The sequence below is a fragment of the Eucyclogobius newberryi genome, unplaced genomic scaffold, assembly GCF_026437365.1.
Source record: "Eucyclogobius newberryi isolate DKJ021-1_F unplaced genomic scaffold, fEucNew1.0.hap1 SCAF_9, whole genome shotgun sequence".
NCBI classification, from domain to species: Eukaryota; Metazoa; Chordata; class Actinopteri; order Gobiiformes; family Gobiidae; genus Eucyclogobius; species Eucyclogobius newberryi.
This window is the reverse complement of record NW_027316532.1, coordinates 2,531,017-2,543,305: the sequence shown is the minus strand read 5'-3', so window position 1 is coordinate 2,543,305 and position 12,289 is coordinate 2,531,017. Positions and strand designations below refer to the sequence as shown.

Below are 12,289 nucleotides of genomic sequence, written 5' to 3'. Positions count from 1 at the left end.
GGGTTTGCGCCGTTTAAATTTCTATTTAAATGTTGAATGGACGATTTTTTTGGCCCAAATCTGAGTCTTATTTCCTCGTGGCGTGGACGGCCGATTAGTCCTGCCACGTGTCAATCATAAAATGCACCTATCGCTCACCTGCAGCTGCGTGCAGCTCGTTCCCACGTTTCCCTGTGTCTAAGCGCATTGATCCATCATAATATAGTTCCCTCAGTGTACGGGGCAAAATGAAGACGGAGAAAGACAGTTCGAGCTGACGCAGAAGTGGACAGAAATCTACGGGAGACGAGAGATGTGATGCGATCCGTCGCGCTAATAAACAAACGCACGTGTGTGTTGTATCAGTCCGCACGGGGGAGTGGCATGTGCACGGGGGAGTGGCATGTGCACGGGGGAGGGGCATGTGCACGGGGGAGTGGCATGTGCACGGGGGAGTGGCATGTGCACTTCCGCCTGAGTTCTCAAATCGCCGAAAAATCGTCCATTGCGCCTTTAAATAATGACGTAAATTCAGAGCCGCGGGTGAAAACAGAGCGCACGCAAGGCCTCAAATGCAGGACGATACAGGGTTATTCAAACATACATGAAATACTCCAAATACAACTCTGAGAGCGCTAATGAAGAGGGAGCAAGCTTATAACATGGTTAAAACCTTTTATAAGTACATTTTAAATATGTTTTCTTGGCTTATCAGACTATACAGTAGTCATGAAAGTCAATCAGCTTTGCAGTGGTAATACTAAAATAATAAATGACAGATACCTAAAATGTCACTTAGGTAGTTATTACAGCTTTTTCTTTTGAAACCAAGTGCACTTTGTTATTTTAAGCATGTTCATGTGACATCCTGCTTAAAGGTTTTGAGTTCAAGTCCCAGCATTTGAACAAACAAAAATACACACCTAAAAATCGCTTCAAAAATAAATACATTGATTCAAATTTAGAAAGATCTGCACAATTTGTTACCAAAATCACTACATGTAACACTTTTCACCACTGTGTCTTTGTTTACCTGCCAGGAGACACGCCCCTGTCATCAGTGTGGGACAGCACTACTTTAAAACCGCCTCAGAAAACAGTCGTGTCAAGCTACTGTACTACTTCATATCAAAACAAATGTTATACAGAAGCACATTAGTACTTATTAGTACTTATTGTATTGTTCGTCAGACTGATGTTGTTTTATTTAGTCTGCACGAGGCTTGTGTGCCAGTGCCTCTCACGTAAAGTCAAAAAGGAGGTGCAATAAAGGTGGAGGAGGAGGAGGTGCTGTGTGTGAAAGAAAAATGTGCAGCCAGTAAATGTTCCGAGGAGGAGGAGGTGTTGTGGGCGAAGGGAAAAGGGTTCAGTGAAGGTTCTTTGTGAGAAAAGGAGGTGCAGTGAAGGTTTTGTGATGAAGATGAGGTTCTGTGTGCAAGGGTCGACTGTGCAGCACAGGTTCTGCATGGGAAGAGGAGGTGCTGTGGACCAGGGGAAAAGGAGCAGCACAGGTTCTGCACGAGACGACACTGCGTGAGGGAAAGAAGTGCAGTAAAGGTCCTGAGCGGGAGGAAGAGATCCCTCAGTAACACACAATAATCGTAGATTACCTGGAAACACAAACCCAACCCAGCTAACACGTTAGCTCCAACACCGCTCGCTAGTTGGACAGTTCTCTTTTCTCCTGTGTGATATTCTGAAAACAGAGAAAAATACAACCTTTTAGCAGCACTTTGGAGAGGTACCACTTGTTCAGAGGTAGCATTGGAATGAGGTGCGCAGAGGAGATGAGAGCTGTGGAGCACAAAGCCTCTCCAGAACCACAGTCATTTTGTGTAAGGGCCATCGCGGGCGTTGTACTCTGCATGACAAAGGATCAAACCAGTCAGGGCCAAAGACGCACCGAGAGCAGAGAGAAGACGGCTGGTTCTTTTCCATATGATGTGAAGTGTTGAGAAGAAAATAGTAAAGACCGATGGGGACGCCAGACAAAGTCCACTCTACAAATAGTCTTTTCCCCTGTATTAAAATGTTATGCAGCCGTGGACATCAACATTATTTGTTTATGAAGGACTTTCTGTGGTTTCAAGTTGTCATTACACAACAAAAAAGTAACTGAAACATGTTAACACCTGCTTGAATGAAGTAGTGTTACTCTCAGTGTGAGTATAGGATTCATCTTGGCCCTGAAAGTTCCAAAGTATGGCTTTAAATGTACTGCATGCATGTATTTCCAATGTGACAGCTGAAAAGACACATGGACACACATTTAAAGTAAGATAAGATGTTCCTTTATTGTCCCACATGGGGAAAGTATAAAAACTCTTTCACTTGACATGAGAAAATAAAGGATACTACGTTTTCTGTCTGCAAATATTATTTCAAGACGAGTTAAATCTTCTCAAATCTAGTCAAAATGTCAAATCAAAATTCACTTAATTTAAATTGTGCAAGTTCTAATCAAGCTGCTACCAAAGTACTGCAAAGAGAGAAAGAACAATTCAAAAAACAAGAGCAAAATGAGTAAATGCTCTATCAAAAACGGACATAACAGAAATTTTAAAACAGAAATATATTAAATACAATGAAACAAATAGAAGACATGGGTTATTATGTCTTGGTGTACAGCGCAATCTCAGCAGTAACATGTACTCCAAGTAGTAGTAAATAAATCATGAAATATCAACAAATCCTTCGGTACAATTCGTCAGAACCTGGTTAAATCCAAGAGTGAAACGTTGGGTTTGTAGGAACAGCTTCTTTGTCTGTGGGAGTAAAACACGTGGCGAAACCGAGCAGTGAAATGACCTAGTGTCCCAGAAGAAGTGGATTCAATGAAATAATGAAATAATACAAATGCTGTTCCAGATGAAAGCGTTTTGCCTTAAGTGGGGTTAGAACATGAGCCACCTATGGATATTTACTGTGGTCTATGAGTGAAGAGCCATTACAGAACTTCTCTCAAAGCCACTGGAGAGAGCGCTGAGAGAAGTGGCAGTATCACGTCTGTTCAAACACATCCGCACATCAATCACCAGGTCGCGGTTTAAGGCTTAATGGCCTTGGATTTATAAAACAATAAATGGAAACTTATGTAAAGGACAAATATCATACAGCATTTCACTTTTTTCTGAGCTTTTAGCTGCTTAGCTTCATCCCCCCTCGTCTTCTCTGAGCCTCACAAATCACTTTGTTTGAATTTTCCCCTTTATTGTCACCGTTTTCAAGGCCATAAACCATCACCGGGCTCGTCAAAGTATGCGGTAAACATGGCAGTAAAAAGTGGATAAAAAGCCTCTAATGCGCCATCACTGTACCATCTCGGTCAAACATGATCATAACCAAGACTATTTTCCAATCTGTGCGTGTTGTTCAAAACTCTAAATGACTTCTGGCTATTGGAAGGTTATTTACACAGTGGAAGATTCTGACTCGATAAAGACATGTTACAATCAAAAGGCTTTAAACTGCACTAAAAACACCTGTACGAATGTGTGTACAAGTGTGTAAACTGTGGTGTACTTGTGTGTACTTTCTGTGTCGTCCTTCTCCCTGCCAGAGGACTGCAGATGCGGTCACGTTGCTAAAGGGCTTTGTTTATTTCTTTTTTCACTGTCGACATTGATTTCAGGTAGAAAGCGTGAAATACTCATCCCAAAGTGACCAAACACAGATTTAAAAGCCAAAATCTTGCATTTATAGCACGTCAATACTGAATTTTATAGAGGAATTCACAGTTTTACACGACTTTTAGACAATAAACAAAAACTGGTCCGTCGATAATAAAGAAAATATGTCCGGTTTTGTATCTGCCGGTTAAATTCATCTATGTTTTTCCATTTTGTTATCTCTCGGTTGCCTTCTGCTTCTTTGTTACTTCCTTTTCACTGCAGTCCAAAGTACCCTCCACATGGATCCATGACTCATCTCCATCGCTGGAGTTCTGCAGCCGAGCTACGTCCAATGCAATATCTGAAGATCTCAGTCCAGTATTTGTGAGGTTAAATATTTGTGTATATTTCTTTAAAAAAAACGCCCGTCAGGAGTGCACCTCCACCTCCACCTCCACACCTCCACACTTCCACACTTACACCTCCACACCTCCACCTCCACACCTCCACACCTCCACACCTCCACACTTCCACACTTACACCTCCACACCTCCACCTCCACATCTCCACACTTCCACCTCCACCTCCACACCTCCACCTCCACACCTCCACACTTCCACACTTACACCTCCACACCTCCACCTCCACACCTCCACACCTCCACACTTCCACACTTCCACCTCCACACCTCCACACCTCCACCTCCACCTCCACACCTCCACCTCCACACCTCCACCTCCACACCTCCACACCTCCACACCTCCACTTCCACACCTCCACACTTCCACACTTCCACCTCCACACCTCCACACCTCCACACCTCAACCTCCACAACTCCACCTCCACAACTCCACCTGTACATCTGCCCTGATAGGAGGATATTATGACCCGGCTGCACATTATTATTTAATTCCCCGGCTGCCGACCCCCTCCCCCAATCGTCTCCTCCGATAACTCTGATCGTGATGCGCCGTTGATGCTCGCCGACTATTGATATTCTCCTCCTCCTCCTCCTCCTCCTCCTCCTCCTCCTCCTCCTCCTCGCTGCTAATAACGCTTGTATTTATTCTTTTCATTACCGCCGTATGTTTCAAATCCATTCACACCAGCGCTGGATCCAGTCCAAATCTGTTTTCTCTCCTCCAGCTCTCTAGCTTTCTCCTGCTCCTCTCCATCCTCCTCTCATCCCCTCCCTCCACTCTACTCCTTTCCTCTCCTCTTCTGCATATCTCCTTCCTTTCTCCCATTGTCACGTCGCTTCCTTTCCTCTCCTGCTCTTCACTTCTGATCCTGGTCACTCTCCTTTTCTCTCCTCCCATCCTCTCACCAAATCTCTTTTCTCTCCCATTCTTCTTCCTTTTCCTCCTCTCCTCCCTTTTCCTCCTCTCACCCTCTCTCCTTTTCTCTCCTCCCGCTGTCTCCTCCTCCCCCTCTACTCCCTTCTCCTCCTCTCCTCCCTTCTTCTCCACTCCTCCCCTCTCCTCTTCTCAGCCTCTTCCTCCCGTCCTCCTCCTCTCACCCTCTCTCCTTTCCTCTCCTCTCGCTGTCTCCTTCTCTCCTCCACTTCCCCTCTCGTCCCCTCTCCTTCCTTCTCCTCCTCTCCTCCTCTCTCCTCCCCCTCTACTCCCTTCTCCTCCTCTCCTCCTCTCTCCTCCCCCTCCTCCCTTCTCCTGCTCTCCTCCTCTCTCCTCCTCTCTCCTCCCCTCCTCTTCCTCCTCACTATAGTAGACCTGGACAGTAGCCAGTCTGTCGTAAACTGGGAAAGATGCCAGACACACATTTGAACATCAATTCACACAGTTGACCTTTTCAAAGCCATGAAGCAGTTGACAGGTGCTTTTCTCTCTCTCTTCTCCATTTTCTGCCCGATAAGTCTTCGTCCTATTCATGTTTGCTAAAGTCCCACATCTGTCTTTTTCTCTTAAATGTGATATATCTCGTACCGGATACAGTTTAAAATCCTTGTTTTAACTTTTAGAGCTTTAAATGGTCAGGTCCCATCGTACATTATCGATCTGATTAAACCGTACGTTCCCTCTCGCTCACTAAGGTCCTTGGACCAGGAACTGTTGTTGGTTCCTCGCACTCGTTTTGGGACCAGAGGAGACAGATCCTTCCAGGCTGTTCCAGACTCTGGAACCATCTTCTGTTCTCCCTACGGTCACTGGACTCAGTTACTGCTTTTAAGGGTCAGATTAAAACCTTTTTATTTATAAAAATAGTTAATGAGTGTTTTATGTGAAATAGTTAGCCATTTCTTAAATGTCCTGTTATTTGTTTACAGCTTTGATGCCAAGAGCCGAGAGTCACAACACAGAAGAGTGCACAGAGGAAGAAGAGGATGAGGATGTGATCTCTGATGTAATTGGACTCTAGTGGTGTACATATCATATCTATTATCTCATATCTCATATATTCAAAGCCCTGGACCCGTTGCAGTTCGTATACCTGGCCCTGGCATCTGTTTATAAGAGTTCTTCTATTAAGAGTGTTTTTTAAACTCACTATAAGTTATCTGTCCTTTCCCCCTGTATCTACTGCGTTGTAACATTAAAGGCTCTTATCTTATCTTATCTTTTGTTGTTTGTGTTGCACTGAATCACCTGTGAATTATGTTTATCGACAAATGCAATGAACCCTATTCTCATTCTGATTCTGATTCTTTGATGCTTCAGGGCCTTTTGTAATCCAAGTATTTCCATTTTAATATAGTAACTTCTAATTCTGATTCAAGTCCAGTTACCATCAATAACACTCCTCTTGAGTCTTGAGTGACAGCTGTAGGGGGAGGGGCTGTCAGTGTGACAGGGGGGAGGGCTTATCTCAATGAGATGCAAATGAGCCCCGCCCCCTGTGACTCTGGGCTCACTCCGGTGAGAAACTTTAGAGGCAGTTTTCTCAGTAAGAGGAATTCAGAGTTGTTTACATTCAAATGACCACAACTTACTCAAATATGATCAGATGTGCATGAGTGAGACATCATTGTAAAGCTTTGAATTCACACTTTCAGAATCTGTGACTCAAAATGTCTCCGGGTAGACATGTAACTGGATTAGCCACGGTCAGACACATATTGTTGTATATGTATTGTTCACTGTAAGTTTTTTGTGTTTTTATCGTTTTATTCTGTGTTTTGTGAAGCACTTTGTGACTTCTGTCTGTGAACGGCGCTATAGAAATAAAAATCTACTTACTTACTTACTTATATTATATATATTTTATAAACATGACATAAACACACATATGTAACCCTAACCCTAAAAAACTGAGAAAGGCTCTCTGTCTCCTCAGTGAATGACAAAAGTGTTTCCGATTAGTAAAAGCGACTACGGTGGCCCCTTAGTCCAAATGTAACTCTACGTACTCTTCAGATCTTGTAATTAGTGGAGGCAATAAAGCGCCGGCTGTAAAATGATTCAGTAGATTTGTTTAAACCTGTTGTAAACTGTTTCCCTGTCTCGTTTCCACACTCAGAGCAGTCTTCAGAGCACTCGAGAAGTGGGAGTAACACCACGGCTTTCATCGTCTTGTGGACTAAACCTAAATTAAGACCCACAAAATTGTAATTAAGACTTCATTTTAGCCAATTAAATGTATCCACTTCACAGACGTTTTCAGACCCCGTGGACACCGTGGTTACCGTCCATAACTGTCTCCCATGTGTCTCCTCCCCCTCCGCGCCGCGCTCTCCCTCCTACACTTGTCTCCTTCCTCTCGTTTCCTTGAGTGCTTAGCTCACACAGGCCGCCGAAGGGCCCTAGCGCTACAAGCAATGCTTTCTCCATTAATCCCCGCGTCTTTAAAGCTCGATACCGGGTTCTCAAACGTTATTATTCTGCGGCCAAGAGTTGAGTTATTGTGCCGTCTGTTTTCCACAAGGGTAGATGCTAAAAGCTTTCATCAACATAAGAAGTGCACTTTAGCTCTGTTTTCTTCAGCGTGTCGGGCCCCGTCAGGGTCAGGCCCCTCACACTTAGACTGTTTGTTATGTGACCATCATAAATGATTGAAATGCATGTTGGAATCATCTGCTGCGTATTCTAATAAACAACAGTTATTACATTTTAATTATACTTTTGCCCCAGGTCACCCTCAAAAAAGAGGTCACTCATTACTTTATAATGTTATTCTTTACTTTACCTGATTGGCTCCATTTGTATTAATTTCATGGCTTTAAGTCATTTCAACTTTTTAAAAATCAATGTAAAAAAAACAGCATCAATAATTTTTTTAGATTTACTGGAAATATCTCTAGAAACAAATTTATATATTTTTGATGAAATGATGATGAAAAACATAATGTTTATTTCTTACATTTATGTCAGTAAACCACAAAAGGACTTTTGAATATATATCTGTACATTTAAGATGTTTTCCTGTTCATCTGTAGCGCCTCGCCTTATATAAAGCAAAATAACACATTTTAGCATCTTTTCAGAGCCCAAAGTCCTCAAAATGATGTCCACAACATGAAAGAAACTTGTGAATAAGTGCGTTATAGAATATGAAACTTACATTCTTTCACTTCAATGATACAAACCTGAAATAGTCTTTTGGTTTCTCCATCTTCACTAAATCACTGCTGTTTTTTGTATTTGCAGCTGACTCTTTTTCTTTGTCTCCAGTTTGTTCATTTGTTTGAGTAAATCCAAAATAAACTTCAACAAATGTTTCGACAGCAGGTGCTTTATTTTCAAGCAGGTATTTACTGCATCGAGCCCACAGAACCTCCTTCCCCTGTCTCCTTCCTCCTTCCTCTGTGTCCTAAGTCCTTCCTCTGTGTCCTAAGTCCTTCTCCTGTATCCTAAGGCCCTCATCTGTCTCCTAACTACTTCTCCTGTGTCCTAACTCCTTCACCTGTGTCTTAACTACTTCTCCTGTGTCCTAGCTCCTTCCCGTGTCTCCTTCCTCCTTCCCCTGTCTCCTTCCTCCTTCCTCTGTGTCCTAAGTCCTTCTCCTGTATCCTAAGGCCCTCATCTGTCTCCTAACTACTTCTCCTGTGTCCTAACTCCTTCACCTGTGTCTTAACTACTTCTCCTGTGTCCTAGCTCCTTCCCGTGTCTCCTTCCTCCTTCCCCTGTCTCCTTCCTCCTTCCTCTGTGTCCTAACTCCTTCTCCTGTATCCTAAGGCCCTCATCTGTCTCCTAACTACTTCTCCTGTGTCCTAACTCCTTCACCTGTGTCTTAACTACTTCTCCTGTGTCCTAGCTCCTTCCCGTGTCTCCTTCCTCCTTCCCCTGTCTCCTTCCTCCTTCCTCTGTGTCCTAACTCCTTCTCCTGTATCCTAAGGCCCTCATCTGTCTCCTAACAACTTCTCCTGTGTCCTAACTCCTTCACCTGTGTCTTAACTACTTCTCCTGTGTCCTAGCTCCTTCCCGTGTCTCCTTCCTCCTTCCCCTGTCTCCTTCCTCCTTCCTCTGTGTCCTAACTCCTTCTCCTGTATCCTAAGGCCCTCATCTGTCTCCTAACTACTTCTCCTTTGTCCTAACTCCTTCACCTGTGTCTTAACTACTTCTCCTGTGTCCTAGCTCCTTCCCGTGTCTCCTTCCTCCTTCCCCTGTCTCCTTCCTCCTTCCTCTGTGTCCTAACTCCTTCTCCTTCTCCTGTGTCCTAGCTCCTTTCTCCTAACCTTCTTCACTTATCTCTTAGCTTCCTACACTTGTCCCTAACCTCTGTCACTTGTCACCTTGCCTCCAACACTTGCTCTTTCCCCCCCCTCCCCGTGTCTCCTAGCCTCACACACTCACTCTCCCCCCTCCCCGTGTCTCCTAGCCTCACACACTCGCTCTTTCCCCCCTTCCCTGTGTCTCCTAGCCTCACACTCTCACTCTCCCCCCTCCCCGTGTCTCCTAGCCTCACACACTCACTCTCCCCCCTCCCCGTGTCTCCTAGCCTCACACACTCACTCTCCCCCCTCCCCGTGTCTCCTAGCCTCACACTCTCACTCTCCCCCCTCCCCGTGTCTCCTAGCCTCACACTCTCACTCTCCCCCCTCCCCGTGTCTCCTAGCCTCACACACTCACTCTCCCCCCTCCCCGTGTCTCCTAGCCTCACACACTCACTCTCCCCCCTCCCCGTGTCTCCTAGCCTCACACACTCGCTCTTTCCCCCCTTCCCTGTGTCTCCTAGCCTCACACTCTCACTCTCCCCCCTCCCCGTGTCTCCTAGCCTCACACACTCACTCTCCCCCCTCCCCGTGTCTCCTAGCCTCACACACTCACTCTCCCCCCTCCCCGTGTCTCCTAGCCTCACACTCTCACTCTCCCCCCTCCCCGTGTCTCCTAGCCTCACACACTCACTCTCCCCCCTCCCCGTGTCTCCTAGCCTCACACACTCACTCTCCCCCCTCCCCGTGTCTCCTAGCCTCACACACTCGCTCTTTCCCCCCTTCCCTGTGTCTCCTAGCCTCACACTCTCACTCTCCCCCCTCCCCGTGTCTCCTAGCCTCACACACTCGCTCTTTCCCCCCTTCCCTGTGTCTCCTAGCCTCACACTCTCACTCTCCCCCCTCCCCGTGTCTCCTAGCCTCACACACTCACTCTCCCCCCTCCCCGTGTCTCCTAGCCTCACACTCTCACTCTCCCCCCTCCCCGTGTCTCCTAGCCTCACACACTCGCTCTTTCCCCCCCCCTCACCCGTGTTTCAGGTCCCTTACCTCCGAGCGTGGCCGACAAGAGGAAATGCGTCCCGTACTTGCGGATGAGATTCTCGGTGATGCTCTGAGTGGTGGGTCTTCTGCCTAACATCCGGATGTTCCTGATAAACTCTGGAGTGAGGGGCAGGGGAGAGGACAGGAAGTCTCTGCGCTCCACCGCCAAGTTATTCACCTTCCATCGACCAAACTCCCTGAAACACACAGACAAATGCATCATGTTATTCTAGCTTGAGATCAAGGAGGGAAGCGACTTTAAAGGACATATTTTTTCCCTCCTCAAAGACACAGCTGGAGTTATGGATCATGAAAACAACATGAAGAAAGAGCTGCTATTCAGCACTTATGTAGTAGTACTTTGGAATAGGAGGCCAGAAATGATTCATACCAAAGACTTTTCAAGGACTCTTAAAAGGATACGGTAGCATATCCACAATTATGTCTCTACAATATTGCAATAAATATCATACCATGAAATGAATATTGTGACAATATTGTAACGTGATATTTGCATGTTGTATCCCTACTATATTCCGGCTATATTCATCATGTTTTAGCATTTGAGTCAACTAGATTTTACTGAATTTTTGCATAAAATAATCGGATTTTGCTTCACCTTTTAAAGCTAAAACTTAAAAAACATCAGGCTCAGAATTAGATATCAACACATTTTTTTGTGCAATCCATCAAAATCGTTTGTAAGGTTTGGTGTGTGTAGGTGCTACTTTAAGGGCTGATATTTATGCCTCTATGATCCTTACAGCGTGAATGGAAACATTTGTATGTCCCACACTTAAACCCACTTTGTGACGCGAGCAGGAGGGACTGGGCGGTTCCTCTTACTAAAGGAACTGAGGCCTTACAGATTCTTGGGAAAGCTGAGTATAAGGACGACCCGCTACACATGTCATATTTACGTATCTAAGGGCATGAAGCTAACAAAATAATTGCAGAATTGACCATTTGCTAATTGCGATTTCTCTTGCGGCGCGATTGCACATTTCGGCGTCACAATTCATCACGGCGTTACAAGGTGAAACGTTAAATAAAGCATGTCCGACAGCTTGGCTCGGTGTGTATTAGTCCTGCGGGGTTTGAGCGCGCACGCAGCTGACAGATGTTCTCTCTAACAGCCCCATCATGACAGCACTATACATCCAAATGAACCAGGCCGGCAGAAATGGCCTTATTTTTCCCGATGCTGGCGGTAATGAACGCGACGCGAGGAAGGAAAGAGGAGCGTGGAGTATCCTTTTTCTGCTGGAAAAGGTGTCGGTTTGGTCAGATACACGAGAGGTGCTAATCTGGGCCGTTAGTCATGTCAAGAATCGTGGCGTTTCGCTGCGATGCTTTAAGACGAGGAGACGTCTTATTCAATACATACTATTGTCGGAACGGGAGATAATTGGATGTGTATTATGAAAACCTACTTAAAATAAATTTAAAAATATATAAATATATCTCTTATTTTTAAAGTAAGAAATTAAGAATATAGATTGGCTTTGAGTTTGCAGCCATCAGTCTAAAGTGTTACAGTGGCTGATATTTAGGTCGGCCTGCTTATTGCATAAAGGAATGTAATAAAGCTTTATTAAACACTTGTGTGAAGAGGGCGGGGCACACACTGTGATTGCACTTGGTAAAACAAGTGGATGTCTCATAATTTCTATAAATGCAATCAGAATCAGAATTCTGATGATTATTATTAAAGGAGTTTGTGGTTGTTTCAATCATATATTTTGTGGAAAAAGATTAAATATCGGTATATAATAAAAGCAGAGCTCAATATAATTCATGAATCAATCATCTAAAAATCAATTAGACAAAAGATATTGAAAATACTAACCATATTTATTTTTTAATTTTATTTTTGGTATGTGATGCTGTTTGTTGACAAGATTTAAACCATTGTCCAGATTCATGCACCGACAACAGCAAAGTGAGGCATTTTTACACACATTTGATGTTGAAAACATCTTAACAACAGCAGTGCATTTTGACTTAATGTAAAGTAAGTACATTACAAACGCTTCAGATCCATATTCAG

General features: G+C 44.5%; 1 protein-coding gene across 1 annotated transcript in view; it reads right to left on the bottom strand.

Moving 5' to 3' along the window:
• LOC140353892 (BMP/retinoic acid-inducible neural-specific protein 3-like) overlaps positions 1–12,289 on the bottom strand; it is a 128,158-nt gene that overhangs the window by 65,711 nt on the left and 50,158 nt on the right. Inside the window, 1 exon segment of the mRNA XM_072438664.1 lies at positions 10,246–10,436. Coding sequence (XP_072294765.1) covers positions 10,246–10,436 — 191 coding nt within the window.